The following is a 26802-nucleotide window of genomic DNA, read 5'->3' as shown; positions in this document are numbered from 1 at the left end:
TTCTTTCCTAAATCCTTTAGAGAGTATTTATCACTGAGGGTTAAAACATATGTGAAATTCGAACTGCTCTTTTTCCACACTGAGCGTATAACGTATTATCTCCATAGACTGAGAATTCCAGTACAGCAAAGTATACATCACAGGCCAAGTGTACAACCAGTTTCTGCGGAGAACACATTGCTTTAATGTATGAGCACCAGAAATGGCTTTTTGGTTGAACCAGTAATGGTCTTCAGTCATAAAAAATAAAGAGTGGAAAATTCAGAGAGGAAATCCAAAGTGGCTTTCCATCATCCGGTGGGAGATCAGTTTTAGCCTTATCTATAATTATTTGACTTGATGCGTGGATGGAGCATTAAGAATTACTAAGATTAAGAATTAAGAATAAATACTTTAAATAAAATATAGAGACAATGAGGTTAGTTGATACTTTAGCTTTTTTAATTTTTGAATTGATACACTTTCCCTTTCTTGGTTTCTGCTTGCTTTCCAACTCATATTTTGACATGGTGGTCTTTAAGAGCATTAAGTTGGTGCCATCAGTCGGCTGGGGCTGTTCCTTTGCTTCTAGCCCCGGAAGTTAGCACAAGGTCAGCTACTATTTACCATTACTATAAGCAGCTCACCAAGTGCCATTCACAATCTCCAAGTGCCCCTATAATGCAGAGTTTATCCCCTGGTTTCTAAGGAATATGCTAAATTGAACACAACCAGGGGCCAAAGGTGGCTCTCAAACAATCCCTTCCCTGGCAATTTTTAAAGGCTCCTAAAGGCCCCACAGACCCAGAGAGAGAGGTGAAAGGACTATAGACAGGTCTCCCAACCCCCAAACTCCAATCCTGAATGGAGTTGGCTCTTAGCTCACACACAAACCCTGTTTCCTTCTACATGTACAAGGCTCTGTGACTTGGCCTACGATCTACCTGGAATCCCCAAATTTGCTTGTGCTCACTTATTTTTGGTCCTACCCTCAGCGCCTCTCTACTGTCCATTTTGGCATTCCAATTTGAGAAATATTCTCTATTAACAGAAGTAAGATTCAAATGAAATATTTAAAGCCTGCAGATTCAACAAAATGTAAAATGGGCTCTCCATACTTATCTCTATGGAAAATGAAAGGATGGTATTTATATTTGCAAACACTTAGTATTTGAGCTTTTGGTTTAAGCAGTAGTGGGGGAGGCAGTACTTAGAGGCAAAACAGTGTACTTTCCCTTGCAGAGATACTTAATTTAATCCCACTGTGCTTCTCCCTTACAGGATGAAAACATAATGCGCTCCATGCAGCTCTTTGAAAATGTGATTTAACTTGTTAAAAGCATCCTCAATCAAACAGACAAATGTGAACTATTCTACCACACTTAAAGTTGGAGCTACCACTCTTAGCATAGATTGCTCAGCTTTACACTGAGGCATATTATGCAAACAAGCTTTGTTTTAATATAAAGCAATTCCCAAAAGATTTGAGTTTTCCAGTTACAAATTTGCATCCTTTTCATAATGCCACTGAGTTCATGGGATGTTCTAAGTCATTTCATACCCTGTGACTATTCCAATTAGAATCTGGCATATAGTTTTATTGATTCTTTAGCCATGGGATTACTGAGCTTTCACATTATCAGTGATTTTAAAATATCAGTGGTTTTTGCTACTCAACCGGATGTATTCAGCCCCAGGATTTTAAATGGTTTTCTAAAATATTGGCATCTGCATTTAATTTCCAGAAATTAATTTTCATGTTTGTATGCTGTAATTCCATTTATACACTAAGTAAACAAGATTACTATAATTAAAAAACAAACACACAGTCCAAGTTTCTATGGATTTGCTGCCTTCTGTTATAGATATTCATTTATCTGGCATTTTTTATAACATGAAACAAATTAGTTCATCACCAGATGTCAGCATATGCCTAATAAAGCTTATTTAATAAGCATTTCTTAATTTTTCATAATACATATTATAGCCAAGGCCTACCTGATGTATATAATTTTGGATTTGTCCAATCCTACAGGTTGACTGTTTTCTATTGTGTCATTATGTGGAGGTCCCAGAAGGTGTGGAACAAAGCAAAGATGTTCATAGGTATATGCAAAGGGTCAAGATATCTGCCCTCTGGTACACGGTAATACTTAATGCCAAGTAATTCCTAATAGCATTGAAGGCCTATTCCATCCCCTTTCCCTTGACTTCTTCAAGGTACCTTTGTTTTACATGCCATTCAGGGCCAAAGAGACCTGGACTACCCCCATGCCTACAGAGGACAGAGAGAAAGCAGAATTCAGTTTGAAACCATCAGTGAGTCCATTCTATCCAGAACTACCATACCCAAACTTCACTGAAAATGAAAATAAATGCTAAGCAATTTACGTGGACTGTATTATGATTTTGCTCATCATAGAACTCTAACAATTCAGATTCTTTTTGCTGATCATAAGCCAAAATCGTAAAGTTGCCACAACACTACTAAGGATACAAACACCCTCCCTGTTTTGCAGAACTCTCATAAAGAACAAGAAGCTACAGTAGGAGGAAATCTGCAACTGTTTTTGCAACAATAAATCAGGTTATCTATTCTGGTGTAGAGATAGGATGTTGAAAGCTGCCCTGCTATCACCAGTGTAGAAATTAAGAGTAGTACAATACATGTACACTGAAATTTGCCATCGCGTGTTTGTGTAAACTCAATGTGCACATTTTGTATTTCAAAAAAATAAAAGCAAATAAAATGTTTATAACTCTACTGGTCTATGTTATATGCATTTATTTCAACAAATTTTATAAATACTAAATTAAAAATGCTGTGTTTTTCTTATGGCATTGGATGATTGTACATATCTTTTTTTTTTTTTTTTTGATCGTACATATCTTTGCCTTATGGTGGCGCTAAGTACGCTGGAGGAGAGTAAAAGCAGGTGCTCGTTTTAGCTTAATATGATCTAAGGATATGACAGGTGAGTAGAGACCCAAGAAGAGAATATCCCAGACAGGAGGACCAGGAAGGACAAGATCTCTGAGGGATAAACAGGCATTTCTGCAATTAGGACTCTTCAGAAATTATTTGTACTCTTTTAAATTCCAGCTGTGAGACTGTATCTGCAATGAGAATTGCAAAGAGGTCACTCCACGTATTTGAGGGATGGAGCAAGGTGTTCTTCAGCGGTGCTGAGATATAATATGGCTGCTCCCCCAAATAAAAGAGTAACCCTAATCTCCATCCCTCCAAAAGTAAGTCTGCTTTGGATCTGGTGTGGCTACTCATGTCCCTATGGCCTCCCTTCTTTCCCTTAGGATGGAGAGTCTTATTTCTGTTTTCTCTTTCTCACTCTTATTCCTTTCTCTTGTAGAATGATCCAGGGTCAGCTCCTACAATGTCATCACTGAGAACTATGCCTATCAAGTAGGTCTTGAAAGACTTTCCAATTAAATAAATTGTTAAACTTAAGCAAACACAACAAAATCACTGGGTACATTTAAGAGTTTTAAGATTTTAATTTCTGAGTATCTTCAAGAAATGAGTATCTCCAGTATTTTCAGACTATGGGATACAAAAATAACATTTACTTAAATATAAACAACTCCTAAAGTTTAGATAGTTTTAAAGAGGTGTAATAAATAACATACTTACAAGAGAATTTACACATTTAAAAAAATGTCTTAAACTAGAATACTCTGGAATGAAATTTTTCCAAGTATCCTACACCATAAAATACATATTTACAGACAATAATTAACAGTGAATTCACAAATGTTTGTCCACTACTTTAAATTTCTATAGCATTGATAAGTATAAAACCCAAGAAATGACAAAACGTCTAAAAATAAGTACACAGCTACAAACTGATTGTGAAAAGGGCTATTATAAAAAAAAGGCACTAGAAAATAAATACAAACACATCTGCTATAAACCCAATAATGGTTGTTCATACCAAACTGTAAAATATGAAAAACCAACCCCACAAAATTGTACTATTATAGAACTGTTTTTAATAGTTTTCCATCATTGACCATACTACTTTTGTTGTTGATGAATAACTTTTACTATGATTCAGTGGTACTGTATACTCATCTTAATGTAGTAAATAATGAACGGTGGCTGTGACTGACAGAAGAATAAACGGAAGTAAATCTGAAAAGGTTCCAAAGGTACCTATGGTCACCACTTAACACCTGTCACCAGGGAGTAATAATATTTCTGTGGGCTCCCTTCTTCAACAGCATATGGAGCAGTATGTTGGAATTTTAGATTTGATGATGATAAGGCTTCCCTGTCAACAGAAAAAAAACAGCTTCATTAGTATCACAAAGGGTTCTCCCAATAGGTATTCCATCTATAGGAGCATGCTTAAGAGTATCCAAAACTCAAAACAAACAAAATGGAATGGGAACAGAATGATGGAATGAGAAGTGAACTTTTTTCTCAGTTGAGTAAAATATAGGTTGTCTCCTACCATTTAAAAAAAAAAAAAAAAAGTACTGAACTTACTGAACTAAGGAAGTAGTTAGGAACCATACCACCAGTATTTGAATCCAGCTTCTGCCAGTCACTTCACTATTAAATCTGCGGTTATTTATTTCTGAGACTCAGTTTCTAGATCTTTAAAGGGAAATAACAAAATTTACCCCTGAGAGCATCAGTGAGGATTCAGTGAGTTTAATGTCCAAAAAGTACTCAACTGAGGGTCGCCTGCCTGGGTGGTACAGTCAGTTAAGCCTCTGCCTTCGGCTCAAGTCATGATCTCAGGCTCCTGGGGTCAAGCCATCGTGGGGCTTCCTGCTCAGTGCAGAGCCTGCTTGTCCCTCTCCCTCTGCCCCTCGCCACCACTCATTCTCTTTCTCTCAAATAAAGAAATAAAATCTGTAAATAAATAAATAAATAAATAAATAAGACCCAACTGAGGCCCCGACATGTAGTAACTTCCCACATGCTCAATCAAGATTGTGGTGTGTAGAAGTATAGTGCCTATAATTTAGGACGAAAATTAAATCAAGGTAAGTGAAATGAGTGCTACTTAAGGCAGGTAGCAAACTGATCAGTTGTAAGAAAATGAGAATGTGCCTGGAGCAGACTTTCCTGTCTCCCCAGAAGTTGACTGTTTCCATCACTGGGGGACACACAAGCCCCAAGAAATGAGAAACTGCAATACTGAGAAGACTCTTTTAAAGACTCATCTCTACTATTTAAAGAAAAAGAGAGATATATAGACATTTTAAGGTTTTAGTAGGGAAAGAACAGCATTTATTAATTTCATGAAGGATTATAAAGTACCAAAAGCAAGCATGATGGTCATTAGGCCACCAGAAAGTGTGATCAATTATTATATTAATGGTATCCCAACAGAAATCTCTGATCAAATATAATTATTAATTAAAATATCATGTAAGACTTTACACAAATGAGAAACAGTCTAAAGGAATACACAATACTTAATGTCATCATTTTTAAAAATTCTGTATTAGCAGGATTCCAAACTAATGAGAATAAGTGGCAGTAACAGGAACTCCTTGTTAGCTACCTCTGTGGCCCTGGGCTGGTCATCTACATCCCTCTGTATTCCCCTTTCAAGTTTATTTACTTGAAAACTATTCCCTCCTCCGCATTCACCCTTGAAATCTAACACACTGGGCCAGTCCCTTTCCTTTTGCCCCATTCCACAAAAAGTGTTAAAACCACCTAGGGAGAGTTTCAGATTGAAAGCTGTGCCATCAAAATTTAGCATCTGTTTACTTGCATTTCACAGGGGAGGAAATGACAAATTATTTTGCTTTCCAATTCTCAGAAGTGCATTTGCAAGCAAAAAGAATGTCCTTTTTGCTGAGAGACACTGGATGGGCTAGGAGATGGTTTTGTACATCTCAACAAGGTGTCTGAATGCTAATCCTCCACACACAACAAAGAAATCTAGGGACTTACTTCCTCCTCCTAAACTTTTTTCTAAGCCTTTCTCATGAGAAGAATATAACCAATTTTAAGTCACTGGAATTGGTCAAATTAGGTAATTTGCACAAAGCTTAAACAAACACTTCTGCCATTTTAAAACTGTATATGGTCACACAAATTTTCTTTATAATTCCTTTAGAAAGTACCTCCAATGAAACTAAATTCTACAATGCTAAAATAATCACATGCAACGTTATCATTCAGATCTGATTAAATGTAATCTCCAAAACAAGGTGGGATCACTGCTTTACAGAAATACTTCCAAGACTACATGATGTGAACACTTCTTTATGATGAAAATTCAATTAACCTACTTATTTGACACCACACAGAAAATAATGAGATTCCCTTCCTCCCACTCTTGCACATTCCTGCAAGTCAGAATACTCAGGAGTCATTCTTGCATGTGTATGCATGTGCACACGCATGTTCCAGAACAGGTGCACTTCTAGACATGGTATTGCAGCCATTTGGGGATCGCATTTCAATCCTTGGATGGGAAAACTGTCAACTTTTTAGACAGAAAAGATGGCAAATGAAAGAAAAAAAAGTACATTCTTCAATGAGCTCTCTACATTAATCTGTTTCTTCTCTGAACTTTCCTATGGTCTAAGTAAAAACATCCAAAATAAAAAAAACCTGCAAATCTGCACCACATGGAGTGCCATATAAGCACAGACAAAGTGTATAGGCCCAGCATTTACACAGTCTGGTCTGTGTCCCAATGTTCAAACAGAAACTCTGAGCTCTCATATGAAAATGCTCAGACAGAAACTCTGAGCTCTCATATGAAAATACTATGAACTCCACATGATTACTTATGGCTGAAATAATACATTATATATAGCCAATTTTGTAGTGTAAAAGTAAATATATATATATATATATACATATATATATGTGTGTGCATATATATGTATATATATATATATATATATGACTTAAGGAATAATGTTTTACTTACATTTCCACCATGCTGTTCTAGCTTCTGTAATGCACTGGTGATTGGCTCTTTGAATTTCTTATTCCTCAGTCTCTTGGAAAGCTTTTAAAGTAAGATTGGGAGAATGAAACGATTTGAAAATCAACAATATTCACCACAGGCTTAAGTAAACTTCACTAAAGAGTATGCTAACTAGAAATAAAACCACTGAGACCTTACTGTATAGAAGCACCCAAATACCATTTCATTTGTTTTAGACTCCAAGGCTTCTTTCAGAAAATATCTCATTGAAATTTATACATAATAGACCCATTACATTTGTTAAGAGAATTCATATTATTTCAAATCATGTGAATCCTATAAAATCTGGTACAGTATGGTATCCAGTGTAAGTTTTCTATGAAACTGCATACTTTTCCATTTTGTATTTTGCAAGAGCATTTGGAGAACCATGATGGAAAGCTAAACCTCTTAAAACACGTTTCCTACAGTGTAAGAAAGGGGAGAGACAAAAAGGAGAGAGCATTCACATGAATGACCCTCTAACAGTTATAGTTAGGACACTCAGACTACAAACCACAAGACCACCTGTCCCTAGGCATGGCTTGAATGGGCTTTAGATAGAAAGGTGGAAGTCTGACTGAAAAGGGAGAGCACAAGGTGAGGGAGGATAGTATCATACGAACAAAGAGGAAAAAACAGCAATTCAGATCATCAGGTACAACTTATAATAGTGTTCTCCCACCAAATGTCTCAATTACCCTACTCACCCAAAGACCTAAACATTTCAGCCTAGAGCAAGACTTGATCATGGCTGCACTTTCTGGGAATACAAATGAAGCCCATGCAAGAATTAGTCAGTGATCAAATACTTGTAAGGGCCTGCCCTAGACTTGGTTTCTGGTTGTTCCTCTTCACATGGATGGAAGAAACCCAAGATTGCTTCCCATCACTGAGCACTGAGTTAGAAGCCCTTCTTGAGTCAGGTCAATAAAGATGAGGAAGGGTCAGAATATTCCCCAAAAGATAAAAATGTGAGGGGCGCCTGGGTGGCTCAGTGGGTTAAAGCCTCTGTTCGGCTCAGGTCATGATCCCAGGGTCCTGGGATCCAGCCCCACATGAGGCTCTCTGCTCAGCAGGGAGTCTGCTCCCCACCCCCCGCCTGCTTCTCTGCCTACTTGTGATTTCTGTCTGTCAAATAAATAAATAAAATCTTTAAAAAAAAAAAGATAAAAATGTGAGAAAAGCAACTCTAAATGAGAGGACAGATAGCCCTAGGGATGGACAAGAAAAAGTGCCTCTTGGGGTACCTCACGGGCTCGGTCAATTGGGCTTCCAACTCTTGATCTCACCTCAGGTCTTGATCTCAGGGTCACGAGTTGAAGCCCCTCACTGGGCTCCATGCCCAGCATGGATTAAAAAAAGAAAAGAAAAGAAAAGAAGAGAAAAGGAAAAGAAAAAGAAAAAGAAAAAGTACCCCTTGCAAAATCAGATCTTTGGTTTGCTTTCTGCAGACCCCACTACCCAGGAGCAGTGGCTTATGGGCAGATCCATGAAGCACTACCTCCAGAATCATCTGATATCCTTACTCAAAAAGTACTAGAATTCTAGGGTCCTACACCATCATTACTTAACCAGGATCTCTGAGCAAAGGCCTTGGTTCTGCATTTTTATCAAGATTTATTTCCTCTTTCCACCAGGGTCAGTGGAGGTCTGAACTGAAGCTAAGAAATGATGTGACTTATTTTGCCTATGAATAAAATGAGTTGTATATGGGCTAAGTAACTGGTTTTGAAATTCTTTTTCTAGTCAAGGAACCCCTTCAAATAACATCTAATGCAGAGGTCTATAAACAAAAATATATGTAAATCAAAATGGAGTCTTTCTGGCTAACAGGAGTTAAGTGAGGTAAGGAAGGAGCACCAAAGCACCTCAATGGATTGTCAGGGGTGCCTGTCTCTTAGTGGTGTGCACTAACAGACCAAGACTTAAACCCACATGGCCTATTTCGGCTATGGAATACCACAGGCATGTGAACGTCTGTGTGTTAACCAGACCTTCCCAGAGTGCTGACACTCCAGAAGGTGAAAGGCCCCCTTAAGTCAGTCCAGTATAAGAAAAAGCAGGGCTCTGAAGAATGTGAGTGACCAAACATTAATGCTACTGGCCCAGAAAAATTAAAACAAATAAAGAAACTTACATAGTTTAGTTGTTAATCTGGCCTTTTTCTTTCTGCCCTGATGGGTGGGATTGGGAGGCTATTTAGGAATATTTAGGAAGTGAAGGTTCTGGGCCTTGCTCAACTTCAAGTGCAGGAAAGGATCCATGTGATTCCTTTTCTTGTATATCACATTCCCTTCACCTCATTCCAACTTTTTCAGTGGATGTCCTTGCTACTTATTTCTCCAAAAAAAACAGAAACCAATCTCCACAAGGGCAGAGAGCATATCGTTTTTTGTTCAGCATTATAGTCTAAGTGCCTATAGCATAATAATTGGCACAAAATGGGAGGCCAGAGAGCAACAGATTTGTTAAAATATTGCTTGTCTGACTGGAGCAATCAATCTAAAATGAGCCATTTTATTTGTTAGGGTGAAATTCCTGTGTTTATTCAGGGACAACCTGCTGATCTAAACATTATAAGCAAAAACCTGCCAGGATTTTCTTCCTTCGTTCCCAAGGCTTCCCACAACTAAAGTTTCAGAGTCCATTCCCATGTGTCTTCTCCCTATCAAGCACCTGGTGCTGGTGGGAATTCATCTCCCACCATTCCTAGCCTCAGCACAGCAGTCCTGATAGATTCACTATCATCCCTACTTTCGACAGGCTTGGTCAAATGTTCCTGGAGTGTATTAGTCTCTGTAGAATAAGAAGTTAAAGTTCTGGGATCTCTCAGATAAATGGGTCCGGGGAAAAAAATAGTGGAACTATGATCAAAATACATGCTTCAACTCTGAACTACAGAAAGATGAACACAGAAATTCTGGCTGTGGGTTATTCCAGCAAGGACTTTCAATGGTTTATCAGTGTGTGCAGTAAAGGATTAACTCTGCCTAAAGAAAGGACTGGTTCTTCTCCCTGGCTCCTAGATGGAAACCCTAAGCCCTTGGTATGACCTGCCAGGTAAGAGTATCCTTTTTTCCCGGGGGGCCTTGGGCCACAACTCAACTCAACTTCTGGAGAGGCTGGAGACTAAGGTCAGCCATGCAAACAGCCAGTCATGTTGGCACGGTAGGCCCCTAACATGAACATGCATGCCTGGACGCCACACTGAGGTGAGTTTCTCAGGATGGCAATACTCCTGTGTGTTGCCACATATCCTTGCTGGAAAAGACCAGCACTGTCCACACAACTCTGTTGGGAGGAAGGACAAGTGGATGCTCCACACTTGGTCCTTCCTGGGCTCTGCTCTATGCACCTCCTTCCTTCATTGATTTTAACTGGTATTCTTTCTGTATATTATTAACTGTAATAAACTGAAAGACTAAATAACAGCTTTTCTGAGTCTCATGAGTCCTTCTAGCAACCTATGTGTTGTCTTGGGGACTTGCTAAACTGTCCAGTATCCAAGTGAATACTTGTCCTCAGGATTAAACTACACTTAAGAGGAAAAAAAGTCTCATCCTGAATACTATTTACAGACTCACTAAAAAACTTACAGGGAAAAACAAAGATGAAAAACATGGCTGTGGCAATGCACAATCAAAGGTATATACCCCTACAGGAGGCGTCCTTATAATTCATGACTAATCAACATGGGCATAATATCATTGTACTGTCCTTTAATTTTTGTCCATTCAACTTCTGCTTGCTTATTCTTATAACCCTAAGTTCTGCTCATGTAAGTGCTTTCCATTAAAAAAAATTAAAGAGAATACTGTACATTTGTATAATATTTTATGAACTACTAGGTCTGATCTATATTTTTTTTAAAGAATGATGGATTTTTTTTTAAGATTTCTGAATCAGTTAATGATTAATCTGAAGCCACTGAATCATGACAAGATACAGACAGGGCATGATACACCATTCACAACCACTCTCTCATCTTTTCAATACTTACACTTGTAAGCAGATGTTTCAGATGGTCATTTAGAGAAGGACCAACGACTATACTCAGCTGCACGAGAGCGTTCAGTCCTCTTGCAAACACTTCATCATCCATGTGGACCTGTGGGGTTAGTTGGGACAGGAGAGGGAAGAGGAGAAAAGAAAAGTTAGAGAAAAAGAAAGGTCAAACCAGAAAAAAGTAAGATTGAACATTCAAAAGCAGAAGATAACCAACCTTTAATGCTGTACCATCTAGAAACAAAAAAATAAATTTCCAGCTTGACTGAAACACTAACTGAACCTTATCGCAGCATGCAGCAAGACTGATATGAGTTTTATTACTTTCCCAATTACTCCAAATGTACTCTTCTATCTTTCATATACCCTCTAAAGGTGTCTTCAAATAAGTAAATATTTGTCCCTGAACAAGTGTGGCCTAATTTTGCACATGCATCAAAATCACAGGTAAAGGACCAATATAAATACAATTTAAAAGAAAAAAGACATAAAGTAGTCTAAATGTACCACAGGAAGTCCAAATGAATAGAAGATACCAGAGCTGCCTTTAGCACAGGAATCAGTCTTGGAAGCAAAGGTACAGCTTTCTCAAGAGCTCCTTGGACCAACAGCAATTCTCTAAAACCCTCCTTCGACACAAAGGTGTACGGATGTTTAGTCTCCCTCAAACCCTGTCAAAGACAAACAGAAACAAACAAGACACAAAATTGAATCCTCACTAGTCTAAATGAAAATAAAGTTTTATTATGGTTTTCCTAATCATGATTTATAATTTCAATAATTACAATTTCAATTACACTCAGAAATTGTGGAACAATGGACATACATGAGACAGGAAGAATTTCTACCCACAGCAAGGAAGAAAAACATTTTAAAAATCAAAGGAACAGGAAAAAGGGAAGGAAAAGCAAAGGAAAAATAAAGGAAATAAGAAAGAGAACAGAAGGAGGGAAAGAAAGGTAAATAAAAGAAAAAAAGAAAAGGACACCCTAAGACACACTAAGATACTAAAAAACATTTTGTATATACTCCCAAATACTGCCTAAAAGCATCTAAAATGCTGGTTTATAACTATCACTTTAGGGACATAATTATTGGATCTCCTACCTTTACAGTGACTTTACAACTTGTTTAATGAGTTTCTAAAATATTGTTCCCTTCATATTTAAATATTTTACATTAAGGTATTTTTAAAACATCATTTCCTAGGTTCAAAAACCAATGTAAGATATAAATGTCATTTTTTTACTTTAGGATGTGAAATAAAAATATGAAAAAAAAACCTGTATAATCTCTTTCACCCTAAATGCATCAGCAACTACTAGATAGTACTCTTTCATGATTTAACCCATCACTCTGAGTCAAGATAGAAGGGCCATCTGGCTTTCTGTAAAAACATCAAACAAAAAAAGCAATAGTAATACTCCCTCAGTTGGACTTCTTATTGTCTGTGAATAAATATAACTAGCTGCAAAGTCATGCCTAAAAATAGCAATTTTCAATCAGTTTGCCCTGTAGACCAAACTACCTGCTTCCAAACAGTGATCAAACATTTCCTTTCCTGGATGCTTTTGAAAGCTGTGCAAGCCAAGCACACCAGCACCACTTTGCACCACAGGTTCTAGCCTCTTAAGAGTGCCCCGATCCCATTCATTTTAGAGATGAGGAATCAGGTCAAGAGGTGAAGTGGATTTCCATAGTGGTGGTCCTGTCAGTACTTCCCCATTATTAAGGGAGTAGAGGCGAAGGCTAACAATCTACCCAACACAGAAATAAAGGCAATGGTGTTTGGAAAATAAGTATTTAAAGGACTGACTTTATGTGATCTCCATTAAACACAGACTCCCTGTAGGGACTCTCCAAATTAAAGTATTCCCATTCCGTTATGATTAGCTGGAGCACATTTTCAAAGGTGTTACTATAGTACTGATTCATCTAAAGAATGGTTTGTTACCATATACAAAAAGTTTAAAATTCTTAAAAACACAAATGAAACACTGATAGATTTTAGGTTTTTATTTTTTTTAATTTTTTAAAGATTTTATTTATTTATTTGACAGAGATCAAAAGTAGGCAGAGAGGCAGGCAGAGAGAGAGGGGGAAGCAGGCTCCCCGCCAAGCAGGCTTTAACCCACTGCGCCAGCCAGGTGCCCCACATTTTAAGTTTTTAATACCAAGTTTAAAAGACTTTGATCAAAACTTAATTTCAAAATAGGCTACCTATAAAAATATACCACTATCATACCAAAATAATTCTGCAATAAATTAAAAAAAAAAAGACAACAAAAATGATCCTTAACTCTTAAAAAAGACCAGTATCTATAACTTAAATACAAGACAACAGATTAATTCATTTCTCAACTTGTGACTCTAACAAAAGGAATAAATTTTACAGAAGAGATCACTAATTCACCTCAAGCTAATACTCTGCCAACTTTTTCCTGATATAAAATGTTAAATAATATAAAGGAATTGATCAGAAGTTTTCCTAAAATCCTCTATTAAAAAATGATCTCCGTGATATTGTACTTAAAATGTACAGGTAGACAAAAGCTCAGAGACTTCTCTCCAAAAGGACGTTTAAGTAGTTAATATCAGTTCCCTATGAAACATATGCTCACATTAAACATGACTGGTTGTGTAGATACAGATCACTCGTTATCTGATGCAGTTTAGATTAAATTGTTGATGTTCTACTGAAATAACTAATTCCCTATGACTTTAAGTACTTTTATTTTTGGAATTAAGTATGAATATTTCATCCACTTATCTATAAAATCCTGTGTAGATTAAGTTGTTTATAAACCTGATTAATCAGTTTCTAATAAACATATATTGATCATAATTAATTCCTAAGGGAGTGTGGTATTTTAATGACTATCGCTTGACTCTTGTTTCCAGAGCAAAGAATAAGATTTACTGATGCATTACAAAATAATACTTAATATGATTTTTAAAGTTTTTTTTTCCATAAACATTCAGGAGAAATGGAATATACATTTACCTCAGCTAAAGTAATAAGAAGAGGATCAAATGGAAGATTTTCAGGAGGACATTCCCACTGTAATCTGTGTTTCACTGAACCATGGACCAATCTAAAATAACAAACATCAGTGAACATAACATGGGCAACGTAATTATATCCTAAACAGTAATTATCTAACATATTCCTACCCTTTCTATAACATAACCATACTAGAACTATTCCACAACATGTAGGGATACCATAGCTTGAAATGGTGTTACAAAGATATCTTATGCAACAATGTCTATAATCCCACAAACTCCAATCTCTTCTGGTAAAATCATTTGATGGCAAAACTAAACTCCACATTTGTTAAGCCTACAGCTTCAGAACTCAAGCATGCTGCTGTCTGTGAGTCTTAATACAAATGCTACACTTGACATGTTTCAGTCATAATTAAAACAGATAACCTACAGATGTGCAAACAATGAGAATGAGAAACAATAACTTGTTTTATATGGAACAATATTTTTCAGATATGGATCACTTAATCCTAATGATCTGTGTAGACAAGGCAGATTTTAGCCCTGCTAAATGGAAGAAAACTGAGGGCAGGAGGTTAAGTAGCCCACACCAGGTTAAAAAGTGGTAGCCCCTTCAATTAGTCACTGCTGTTTTGTTTTGTTTTATTTTGTTTTAAACAACATTTACTGAGACATAACCAACATTCAACAGGGGGCCTCTGTGGCTCAGTTGGTTAAGTGCCTGCCTTTGGCTCAGTCATGATCTTGGGATCCTAGGATCGAGCCCCTTGTTAGGTTCCCTGCTTGCTTAATGGGGAGGCTGCTTATCCCTCTGCCTCTGCTTCCCCCGGTTGTGCTCACTCTCTCTCTCAAATAAATAAAATCTTAAAAAAAAAAAAAAAACATTCAAAAAACTGCACATGGTTATAAAGTATAAAATTTTATATGTTTTGATGTGTGAATACATCAATGAGCTATCATAATTATGACAGTGAACTTACACATCACCTTCAAATGTTTCCCTTTTGTTGTTCTCAACTTCTTGACACCTTCTTTAGCCTTATTTCTTCATATCAAGAGACCTTGGTAACATTTTTACTATTTTAGCAACCATAATTGTGTGGAGTGAGAAAGGGAGGTATAAGAACCTTAAAATACAGTCTCAACTCAGAATGTAAATAAAAAAATACTAACAATAAAATGAAGAATGTGAGCTTATGCGTCCAAATCTGAAGATACGACGAAAAACTGTATTTCTTGAATTTTAGACTACAGAAAGAATGTTGTGATTACTCTTTTTGCAATGAAAATAATATTTTCCATCATCTAGGACAGGCTAAAACTGGATATACTTAGAAGAAATAAATGTTTCTTGATAGTGAAATCTTAAAAAATGGTATCACTCTATTAGTAATTATATTGTTTTCTTTAGAACAGTTCTGATGTCTACCCCGAAAGGTAGCAAGTATCAAAACTGAGAAAAAATACCTGTATGTACTCATTAAAAAACATAATTTCAGTAATTTTTAAAATTTTTGAAATATCATTTCAAAAAATAATGAAACAGTTTTGTTCAATTGTCAATTTTCAGTTTACAAATAAAATAGGCTATTTATTTGCAACTTGCCCAAGCCTATGAAGGCTTATATTATTTCAGAAACTGGTTCATTCAATTTCTTAAATTATAGATCTATTGGTAATTCTATTTTGGAATTAAAATGATCTTCTTCAACAATATCCCACGATCTATACCAGTTCAACAACCAAAGCCTGAATAAAGTACCTATTTCAACCTCCCTAGTAAATAAAGATTTCAATACATTTAAACTAAACACTGTTATCGATTTTACTCAATTATTTTGAATAATACGGTCAGTTATAACCTGTATTGATTTTACCTGCAAGGAATCCCTCCCTTAGAGTAAATGGCTGCAAATGCAGAAGGAGCTCGTGATTGTTCACCAAACTGAAATAAAAAATGAAAAGAATATGATAAACATATTATCACCTCCACTTTGTGAAGGTACCTAATCAGCTTTAATCCTATTGAGGTCAGGGGCGAGTGGACATCCTGGCTTTCAACCCATGACACTGGTACCAAGTGCATCAACCTGCTCAGCAACAAAACTGAGGAAAATTATCAACCCCTCAGTACAGGAATCCCAAACACACGTTCTTTACTTCATTTATACCCCTAACTTGTTTTGGAAGGCTTGAAGGAAGCTGGAATTACATGTATAATAAATATAATACAGATAAATACTATTAAGAATGAACATCACGGGACGCCTGGGTGGCTCAGTTGGTTAAGCAGCTGCCTTCGGCTCAGGTCATGATCCCTGTGTCCTGGGATCGAGTCCCACATCGGGCTCCTTGCTCAGCAGGGAGTCTGCTTCTCCCTCTGCCTCTGCCTGCCATTCTGTCTGCCTGTGCTTGCTCTCTCCCCCTCTCTCCCTCTGATAAATAAATAAAATCTTAAAAAAAAAAAAAAAGAATGAACACCACAAATAAATATAGTAAAGGTAATACATTTTTCTACTATCTGCCACTGTGTTCTTTCAAGGTGAGGGGTCCATGGAGAAGGAGAGGTAAGTATAGAGAAAGCAGATTTGTTTTCAGCCTCCAATACATCTCCTACTTGTCCTCCAGGCAAATGTGGATGTCTGGACAGTCAGGGAACCTGTAATTTCTCCAAACTCATTTTACGCTTCTCTAAAAGAGAAAGGCTTAGGATGGAAAGGGGTGATAGAGCTGAAGATAGAACAAGGCTCTCACAAACATATGCCTGGATGTGTCTGCTTAGATACAGAACTTCACAACTTTGCATTTGTCTATGTATTACCTTAAGAATACATTAAGTCTGTATTCCCAAAGACCATGTAAGAAGCGACTGATCACAACAACTGAATAATCACAGCATACATAATTTCAACATAGTCGATCAGAGACACAAATAATTTAGGCACAAAAAGTAAATTCACATGGTACTTGAACATAATCAAATGAAATACAGTTGTCTAAATTACAAAGTACAAACTTACTAATCTATTTTAAAGATGTAACTAGCTAAAAAATCTTTAAAAATAAATGCAGTAATTAAAAAATACATTTAAGGGCATAAGTTTAGAATTAACTCTTTTTCCTCTGGAAAAGCACGTTTGAAGTTAAAACACACAGATGAAAATTTCATTAGCATATAATATTATAATAAGAGATTCATTTATAAACTTCAATCCACATTCTGCATAATTCAAAGAAATTCTAATATTTCATTCATCTAACTAAAATTCCTACTAAGAAAAATATGTTTTAAAAACTGTTTTGGGGGCGCCTGGGTGGCTTAGTGGGTTAAAGCCTCTGTTTCGGCTCAGGTCATGGTCCTGGGGTCCTGGGTTCAAGCCCCACATCAGGCTCTCTGCTTAGTGGGGAGCCTGCTTTCCCCCACCCACCCTGCCTGCTTCTCTGCCTACTTGTGATCTCTGTCAAATAAATAAATACAATCTTAAAAAAAAAAAAAAAACTGTTTTCAAGTAATCATATTAGATAGGGAAAGCTGAAAAAATATTCTTCTACTGAGGGAAAAGTTAAGACAACTTAGGGCTATAGATACTTTTTTTAGTCAGAGCAACTATTAGCAAATGATCTTACTTTTTGAACCTGTAAGTCATATAAATAATCCCTAAATTTCCAAAACATCCACCAAGACAAAATTTCTGATTGAAATTCTAAGCAATTCCTTTCTTTTTCTTTTTAACTCATTTTAGATATAATCATATTTTCATCCTCCAGGTCCCACATTATCAATTTTTTTTTTTTTTACCAATGGCTTCGTTTTGTCAATTTTTACCCAATTTTACCAAAATTCCATTACCACACACACAAAAAAACTGTTGTCCCTTCATTTTTTTTTTTTAAGATTTTTATTTATTTATGACACAGAGATAGCAAGAGAGGGAACACAAGCACAGGGGGACTGGAGAGGGAGAAGCAGGCTCCCCACTGAGCAGAAAGCCCATATGGGGCTTGATCCCAGGACTCTGGGATCATGACCTGAGCCGAAGGCAGACGCAGACGCTTAACTGACTGAGCCACCCAGGTGCCCCGTCCCTTCAATTTTTAACCGTATCACTACAGACCATATTTCAACTCTAAAATAATCAACCTTATTAAATACACCCCACTATCCTCAGTTAAAAAATTTTTTTAAACTTTTGATTCAAGTGAAATACTCAAAACTTACATTTATGTGCATAAATTATAGGTATGCAGACCAGTGACTTCTCCAAAACAATGGTGTAATAACACTCAGGTGTGGAATACCTGAATGTTACCAGCACCTTAGAAACCTCCTCAGTGCCTCTTCCCAATCCCTAACTACCTTTTTTCCCCAGTGGTGAACCCTATCCTGACTTCTGATTTACTTTGGATTGGTAACTTGTACAGATCTTAGACATTGTCTTGTATAATATACTGTCTTCTCAGGTCAAACCATTATTTCTCAAAATTTTCCTTCATGTTTAATAAGTTTTAAAATTAGGGCTACTTATATTACCACTTTAAAAAGTCCTTCCTTAAAGAGAGGAAGAAGATTCAAGTGTCACCATTAATTCTCTCAACTAAAAACAGGAAAAAGAAGCAAGAACAAGAAGAGAGCAGGGCATTCTTCAGGAATTCAACTTGATACTGTGCAAATTACAGAAAGAAGGAAACACACATGCTTATACTACTTTTCATTTGTAAAGTCAGAAATCTTCTGCCCTTAGCCAATTCATTGTATCCTTGCTGTATTTCACCTGCCATCTAAGTCAGTGTCTCAGCCACTCTCATAATCCCTTCTGAAGGCTGAAGCCATGATCATCTTACCCTATGCAAGGCTGGGCAGACACCACCTGGTTTTGCAGCACAGGTGTGCTCACTTTTTGGATAATTCACTGATGCACACGCTTATAATTATTCACCTTCATGGGCATAAATCTCATGTTTCTTAAACCTGATTAAATTGCTGTCAGAAGGCAAAGGAGGCTAATAGTATAGTTGGGATTTCTGGGGGAGCTAATTTATAGATCATAGCAAAATGGTCAGAGATGTTTATGCAACTTGAAGCAGGTAATTCATCCTATGTCATCTGAATACAAGTTTATTCATCGATGTTAGGAAGTAAAAGAACTAAATTAAATAAAAATAAAGCTGATGTGCAATTTACTTTATACTCTAGTACACTCATCCATGAATATGACAGTATATACCATAACTAGTTATTCTCTACACTTCTCACTTCCATACTCGCATCATTTCCATTCTGGATCATGATTACCGTATGCCTTTTGTCACTAGCTTAAATGTAAGCAAAAAAAAAAAAAAAATTACAAACAAAAGGAACTTGGGACAGCATTCAGAATGGTTCAACAGTTTGCTAAATGTCTATTACTTTGAAAAAATCTGCGGAGTCAGGAATGTCTTTTTTACCTACCGGGTTAATGGTCTTAGGGTTAAGTTTATCACTTGGTCGAGGATGAACTTTTCTTGCAGTCTCTGGAGAACTGGTTGAAGATGAGGAGTTGCTTTGTTGAACTGTAGTCCTGTGTTTTATTTGCATGCTTGATGATGTCCTTTGATCACAGCTACCTGGAAAAAATGGAAGATCAACAAAAAAGGAGGTGAAAGAGATAAAGCTCCCTCTTATCCATCTGTATAACAATGTCTATTAACAAAATTCACCTTTTCATTTAAAAAGCAATGTTCTGTACCTGCCTTTCTGTTTCTCAACTGTACAACTCCATGGCACTCTGATTTCTGCATTGCTTCCCTTTTATTCCTGCAGTCGAATGAGACTTGATTTCAGAATTTGGGGAATGAGGGATTCATTGAGAACGTAAGACCAACACAGAACAGAGTAGAAAATACAATAAAAGAGATACAAAAAGGGTATGGCATGGAACAAAATACCAGAAAGACTAATGAGAAAATATGAAATTATATGAACATCAATAACTATCAATAATAGCAAATGGAAAACAATCTGTAAGAAAATAAGATATATAAGAATAAACTTTTTTTTCCATTCATACTGTCAAAATATGTTTTTAGAAACTCAACTGCAAACTTCTGGCTATATTCAGAAAAAATGGACTAGATATCTGAAAGGAGAAAGTGGTTGGCACATCCCCTAGTATCTCTATCTTCTCTGGCCTCTCTATTTCCAAAGTTCCAAATGCTAACATCAGTGTATCGAGTCCTGTTTTTCAAGGGACAAAACGAACTCTCCTACTCGGTACATTACAAGCTCCTTAAACTGAACATAACCAAAACTAAGGTTATCACACTGAAGTTATGGACCCCTTGCTAATTCAAGGTATCACCAATTTTCTGGTCCCTCATGATGAAAAACTTAAGATCTTCTTTCTCTATTCTTTCCCTTCACTTCCCACACTCAACTCTACAGATGTGATCAATGTGGTGTGATAAGATAGAAGGAGCTATTGGCTCAGATTATAATTACCAGGTTTATGAATTTAGGTAGATTACTTAATCTCCCTAAATCTCGATTTCCAGACCTATTAAAAGGGGAGAATAATACAAACCTATAAAGGCTGTTACTGAGGATAAATAAGGTAATATATCAGTTGCTTAACCAGACAGTGATGGTTCATTGCTCCCTGTTCCTCACTTTCCTCTTTTCTACTAACAGGAGGACTCTAGTTCGCAGTGATAATTTCCTGCCTAATCAGATTACTTCTAAATTTTCATCTCTACCAAAGAACTCTCCATCACACGCACCCAAATTCATATACCCAATTGCTTGCTGGTATTTCTAGGTCTAGCTCCAATTCCAAGCTGTACACCACCTTTCCTGATCTTCTCTGTTTCTTGGCACTCTTGATTCCTTGGCACTCTGATTCCAGCACTGTTTCCTGCTTATTGCTACTTGATTACTCCATTCCCTCACTTGCATAGCACTCCAGTCATTCTTCCCTAGAGCATTTCCCACTTTAAGCTTTTGTTATTAACTACACTGTGGGATCTTCATTAAGGTAACGCAGGTGAAGCCTTCCTCCACTTCCAAATGACAGTTTTTCAAATATTTGGGGACAGACTCAACTCCTTAGTTTTCTCTTCTTCAGGATAAACACTGATGCTTTTTCCAGTGATTCCTCATGAGATGATTTTCATCTACTTGACAAATTAGAAATCTTCACAAAGATGGAACTCCACATAATTCAGTCCCAAAATATTTCAAACGTGATGTGACCATTTCAAAGTGCCTTGGAAGGATAAATTAAATGTAGGACTGTTTCATACACAGAACAATTTTAAAATGCAATTTTCTTGATTTAATATAGTCACTTAATTTTCTCATCCTACTACTAGCAGATGACTTACCTCCCAGTATCCTACTTCACATTCATTCCCAAGGCATTTTTCACAATTATGATAATCAATGCCTCACTGAATTTTTCATACTACTTTAAGATAAGGTAAGGCAGGCTTTAAATATGTTGACCTAACACTGCATTTCAGTGAATATTCAGAGACAATCTACTATTGTCTCAAGTTTCTGTTTTGAGAAGGTCCTGATAAGAATAGTATGATCTAGAAATAAATAAATCTGTCTCTGTTTCTTTGACTCTGTAACTGGGGGTAATTAAAGTAACTACTTTCAATGTTGGTGAAAACTAATAAATTAATATTCCTTTTGATCATAAATTTTAATAACTGTCATAGCTGAAAAGAAGTACAAAGATCCTACCCAGAAATATAAGGAAAGCAGAGCTGGCCCCATCAAATCATGGTGTATATTTTCCAACACTACCTACCAAACCTACAAAGTTTTTGTTGGAACAAGAAACTTCTACCTTCCTTTATGTGAAAAAGATGTTCCTGAGAGGTACTAGTAGGAAGGTGCTACATTATATTTTGAATGAGCTCAAAAAGCCATGGAAACTCTTCATTTAAAAATCTTTCATAAAACATGCCAGAAAACTGAGCTCCCAAAGGTTTTACGCATACAGGACAGTTTTTACGTGTAATACACTTACATAACTTCCAGCAATAACATCAAAACACACATACTCAATGCAAACACTTCTATAACTACTTTCAAAAACTCTCTATTAGAGAGCTTCTTTTCAAAAAACAAATATTTTTCACTTATTGTTAGAAGTATCACCCTTTACCTTACAAATTAAGTATTCTCAAAATATTAATATATTAAAAATAATATCCATCTGGCAGGGGTGCCTAGGTCGCTCAGTTAAGCATCCAACTCTTGATTTCTGCTCCAGGTCCTGAGATTGAGCCCCCAAGACTGGCTCCATGCTCAGCAGAGAGTCTGATAGAGATTCTATACCCCCACCCCTCACATTCTCACTCTAAAATAAATAAATAAAGTATTTAAAAATATATATCCATCTGGGAGCATACCACTGACAAGACTGGTACAGGAGTTGTTTGTAGAAGAAAACTGCTTAATTTATCTTACACTTAACTCTCTTGAGTGCTTTTCCATTAACACATGAAGGGTGGTGTAAAGAGGTAATAATGGTGAGAGGAAGTGAAAAGGTAAGAACTATTGTGTGCTACAAATATTATCAGTCACAGCTCATACTTTTACAAAACAATACAAAGATTCTAAATAGGCACTAGAATCCACGTGACCCAAACATCTAAACGATGTCATAATATCCACAGTGGAACCCTTACTTTCCCTTAGTTTCCTTAGGTACTGCAGCCCATCTGCTCATCTGAAAGGGGCTGTGGATATCTGTGTCAATGATAGGAAAGCATAATTTCATTTCATTATTTTTGGATAGGTCACATACCCTATTTCCTTCCCCATATGCATTTTCTTCCTGCACCACGCTCTGAGACCACCACACTACAGGGCGTGCTAAATTATCAGGGGGCAGAAGCCAAGTTTCTTCCTACTTTCTCATCCTTTGTTTAGAAAGTTCCCAAAGTGTAATAGGCACCCCGCTAAAGAAGCCATGCTCCATCTCTAGAGCTCCTTCAAATTCTAGACTGCAGCGACAGAGCCCAGTATCCACCCATTTCAATTCCTTTTTACTATAAAGTAAATCCAAGGGGACGGTACTGAGTCTTAAAATTTGCTTTCCATTTTCCTACCCTCTTCCCCTCCAACACCATACATTTCCAAATATTTAAGAATAATTCAAGACCAGGCTGTTGTCAAAGTTAAAAAATAAGCGACGTGTATGGGGGGGGCAACAAAAAAAGGGGGCTTTTTTTGTTTTGCTTTTAAGGAATAGGGGGAGGGGGTGGTGGCAGACAGCCGGTTTTCCATTAAGGCCAACGAGGGCTACTCTCCGCCAAAGCCAGACCTCTGGAAAGGAAGGGTGCTCAGCACCCTTCAGGCTCAGCAGCTCCAAGGTCCTTGGCAACGGAGTCTGGCGGCCTTAGCAACAAGCCAGGGAGAAAGCCGGCAGGGCCGTCACAGCGCAGGCGGCACCGAGGAATTCCCGCAGCCCTGGCCCGGGGCACCCACAACCTGTTCCTACCGCGCCTCTCTCCCGCGGCGACCCGCACACCAGCCCCCACGCCGGGTGGGACTTTTGCTCGGCTCCCTCTGCCAACTTCCCCACTCCGGTCACCGGCGGCCGGGATTCCGGGAAAGTGAGGCTTCGCGCGGTCCCCGGATCTGGCGGCGCCACGTAGTGACGTCAGACGCATGCCGCGCCCTCGAAGCTTCCGTCTGGGAGGCTGCCAAGGCGCGGAGTTGAAGAGGGTTGCCCTGGCAACGAGGGCCGGGAGTTGAAAAGGGTAGCTTCCAGCTAGCCAGACGTTGTGTGGTGACAAAAGGGCACCTAGTGGAGGGTCTTTAGGGACTGATGAGAAGTCCGGGAAGCAGAGGAGAGCACAGACTCCGAGTTCCTAGCGCCACGATTTCTTCCCAGTCCGTGTACCTAACTCTTTAAACGCTTCTCTCACACACTTAAATACTGTTTTCTCCACCTGCCCTAGAACCTGAGACCTCGGGGCCTGGAAATGCAGCCCCAAGGTTTTGTGGGGTGGAAGCCAAAGCCATCTGCCTGCCCAGCTGTGGAATTTCATTTCCTGTCATAACTTTCTAATTCACATGCCATCGTGTTCAACTACACAATACCTCCCTATTTTAATAAAGTGCGTGTCTTTTTTGACTTAACATCGTTTTAATAAAACTGATGCTGCAAGAAAATGCATGTCCCCTTGTGTTTCCACCAAAAGCAATTTGGGTTGTCATAGCAAAAAGCCCAAGCGCTTCAGATCTGCGCACTGTGTTCCTTTCTAGAGCCTTCTCCTGTTGTCATCCCATAGCCTTAACGGTTTTTCAGGTAATAGCTAACTATGCAATTGTCACTCTCTGAGCAGTCCAGGCAGTGCAGTTCCTCCCTGTCCTTGTAGCTCCGTTCTTGCTTCCTGAGTTACTGCTGTGGAAGCTGCTCTGACAGGCTGAGTTCCTTCGTGGCAATGACTGTGACTTTTCCTTTCGTTTCTCCATCTTCTAGCAGGGACTCAAGAAATAACTCTTGGAATAAATGAAACAAACGAATGAAGTCTTTGTATATCTAATTCCCTGAGTGTTCTGTAAAATTTGCACACAAGTCTAAAATTTTGAAGTTCATATTGAATTTACCTATCTTCACCATGTGACAGAAACTATCACTTTTCTACAATGCATACTTAAATAGCATTTTAAAAAAAGAAAAAAAGTTCCTATTTGTTAGCTATTTTCACCTTACGAGCTCTCTTCCCCAGATTCTCCATGCCTTATTATATCTCCTTGTCTTCTTCCTCCCCGCTAGCATCTCCACCGATAGACTTAGCAACACCTAGCTCACGGCCTTCTAGTCCTTTTGTCTGGAATGTAAGAATAATTTGCTTTCAGTACTGCAGAGAAGTGAAATGCACATGTTCTGAAGTTAGTCCACTTAGTCTGGAAACCCAACTCCAATGTTTATGAGCTACGAGACCTTGTACAAGTCATTTAACCCCTCTAAGACTTAATTTCCTCATTATAGGTTCATGTACGACAAGAACACAAGTAAAGCTCCTAGCACACAGGAAGAGCTTGGTAACTATTCTCCAGTGCAATTGTTGAGGTGAAACCCAGTCATTATTTTACGTAGAGTACACTGTGTTATAGACATCTCAAGCTATGCCTTGGTGTTAGTATGAGACCCTAAATTTTTCATGGATTTTTCAGATTAAAAAAAAACAACACAATTACTTGTTTGAGCCTCTCCTAATTATGATTAAATCAGCCTCTTGTAAATTTTCTATCTTCATTTTAGAAAATAAAGAAACAAGTTTATTGGTATTGTGACTTTGTCTGGATATCATGCCGTAAATGGTGGATACTTTCTTGGACGAACTAATTTGAGAAGCCTGTGAGACATCCAGGTGAACGTGACCAGACGACAGTTGGCTATGCCCATCTAGTGTGGAGAGGCAAGAGCTGTGGATTTTATAATCATCAGTAAATAGACAGTAACTGAGGCTATAGGAGAACTTAGTGTGTCTAGGGAGAGCACGCAGTGTGTGAGAAACGGAAAGCCAGTAGTCGACTTGGGTCTCTGAATCCTGTTCTAGTTTCAAGGTTTAATTCTCCTTTTGGAAAAAGTACAGAGGGAGTGAATGGTTGACCTATGTACCTAGCAATATGGCAAATGATTCTGAAAAGACAGTAAGTACCACAGATCTCCTACAGATTTACTCTCCATTGTTCTCTACCCAGCCATATACTCTGGGAAGCTGATCAAGATGGACTGGCATCAACAAGTCTCCCATGCCCACTGGATTACACTTGGCTTTGGCCAATGGGGAAACTTAACAAAAATTGTAGAATTCAAGAAGAGTGAAGTCAGAAGATTTTTTCCTCTGCTTCATCTCTAAGAGTTTCCCTGGATCTGGCTATATCTCTGAATGAAGGTCACAGTGCCATTCTAAATGGCCAAATTTAGGACTACAGGTGTAAAATCTCAGGTGTTTCTAGCCCTTAATGAATGCATTGTCTCTGCAGTTACCCTGTACTTCAATAAATAGTCCTTTTGTAAATAAATCCTTGCCAAATTATCCTATTTTTAATGTATCCCTACATGTTGTATAACTTATGAATTAGTAAGTCTGACCAAAACTGAAAAATCAAAGTATTTTTCTCATTGTTTTGATTTCTATTTCACTTGTGAACTTACACTTGTTTAGTCACCATTTTCAAGAAAATATCAGAGGTATTGTTGGCTTGGCCTTAATTACTTCATAGAAAATTTTTTCCTTTTTGTACAAATTACAGACCAAGTGATTATTCTCGATTATCAGGAAATGAGATATAAGCTATTTTTTTAATGTTATTTCTAGTACACCCTGTCAGGACACATTAGAGATTATCATTATATAATCATTGAGAGCCTACATAGAAAAGTTAATTTTAATTTTAATTTTTTTCCATATGGAAAACCTTAAACAGTGATAATAGCTACTTTGGTGAAAGATCAACACGAATGAGGATACAGAGCCACATTGTCCAATGGAAATATAATGTGAGTCACATATGAGCCTGGTGGTGGTTATTAGGGAGGGCACATATTGCATGGAGCACTGGGTGTGGTGCATAAACAATGAATGCTGGAATACTGAAAAGAAATAAAATAAAGTAAAATGAAAAAAATTGATTTATTTGAGAGAGAGAGAGAGAGCATGAGAAGGAGGGGCAGAGGGGGAGGGAGAGAGAGAATCTCAAGCAAATTCTGCACCAAGTGCAAAGCCAGGGCCAGGCCAGTCATGGGGCTCCATCTAAGGACCCTGAGATCATGACCTAAGCCTCAACCAAGAGTAGAATGCTTGACCAACTGCTCGCTAACAGGTGCAT

General features: G+C 37.7%; 2 protein-coding genes across 14 annotated transcripts in view; one reads left to right on the top strand and one right to left on the bottom strand.

Moving 5' to 3' along the window:
* The window catches only part of KCNIP4 (potassium voltage-gated channel interacting protein 4), a 1139639-nt gene extending 1136902 nt beyond the window's left edge, over positions 1-2737 (top strand). For all 6 annotated transcript variants that reach the window (XM_032333981.1, XM_032333977.1, XM_032333982.1 and 3 more), the window contains one exon: positions 1261-2737. In XM_032333981.1, the coding sequence (XP_032189872.1) occupies positions 1261-1308 (48 nt within the window). In that variant the 3' untranslated portion in view covers positions 1309-2737. The remainder of the gene's footprint in view (positions 1-1260) is intronic.
* Positions 2738-3478: 741 nt separating this feature from the next.
* PACRGL (parkin coregulated like) lies at positions 3479-23630 on the bottom strand. 8 transcript variants are annotated; one of them, XM_032333975.1, is made up of 11 exons: positions 23456-23477; positions 19688-19755; positions 19407-19561; positions 19230-19274; positions 16139-16179; positions 15839-15906; positions 13957-14047; positions 11489-11623; positions 10948-11055; positions 6906-6986; positions 3479-4268 (listed from the first exon to the last, which is right to left on the bottom strand). In XM_032333975.1, exons 3-11 carry the CDS (start codon positions 19534-19536, stop codon positions 4212-4214), a joined length of 756 nt encoding a protein of 251 aa, XP_032189866.1. In that variant the 5' UTR covers positions 19537-19561; positions 19688-19755; positions 23456-23477; the 3' UTR covers positions 3479-4211. The 8 variants fall into 8 exon arrangements, with proteins under 8 accessions (XP_032189866.1, XP_032189861.1, XP_032189859.1 ...); XM_032333970.1 differs by lacking the exon at positions 23456-23477 and adding an exon at positions 22427-22608 and having other exon boundaries at positions 19407-19565; XM_032333972.1 differs by having other exon boundaries at positions 3480-4268; positions 19407-19565; positions 23456-23563.
* Positions 23631-26802: the final 3172 nt, after the last annotated feature.

Source organism: Mustela erminea, chromosome 2 (genome assembly GCF_009829155.1).
Source record: "Mustela erminea isolate mMusErm1 chromosome 2, mMusErm1.Pri, whole genome shotgun sequence".
Lineage (NCBI taxonomy): Eukaryota > Metazoa > Chordata > Mammalia > Carnivora > Mustelidae > Mustela > Mustela erminea.
This window is presented reverse-complemented; position numbering and strand designations above follow the sequence as displayed.

Bases quoted from the DNA above. Each gene is read 5' to 3' on its own strand.
- PACRGL (XM_032333968.1), bottom strand. From the start codon at position 23,627: ATGCGTCTGACGTCACTACGTGGCGCCGCCAGATCCGGGGACCGCGCG. The intron at 19,566-23,455 runs GTAGGAACAGGT...CATTTTTTCCAG, and splicing joins CGCCGCGGGAGAGAGGCGCG to GTAGCTGTGATCAAAGGACA. The intron at 11,624-13,956 runs GTAAATGTATAT...TGTCTTTGACAG, and splicing joins TTCTTATTACTTTAGCTGAG to GGTTTGAGGGAGACTAAACA.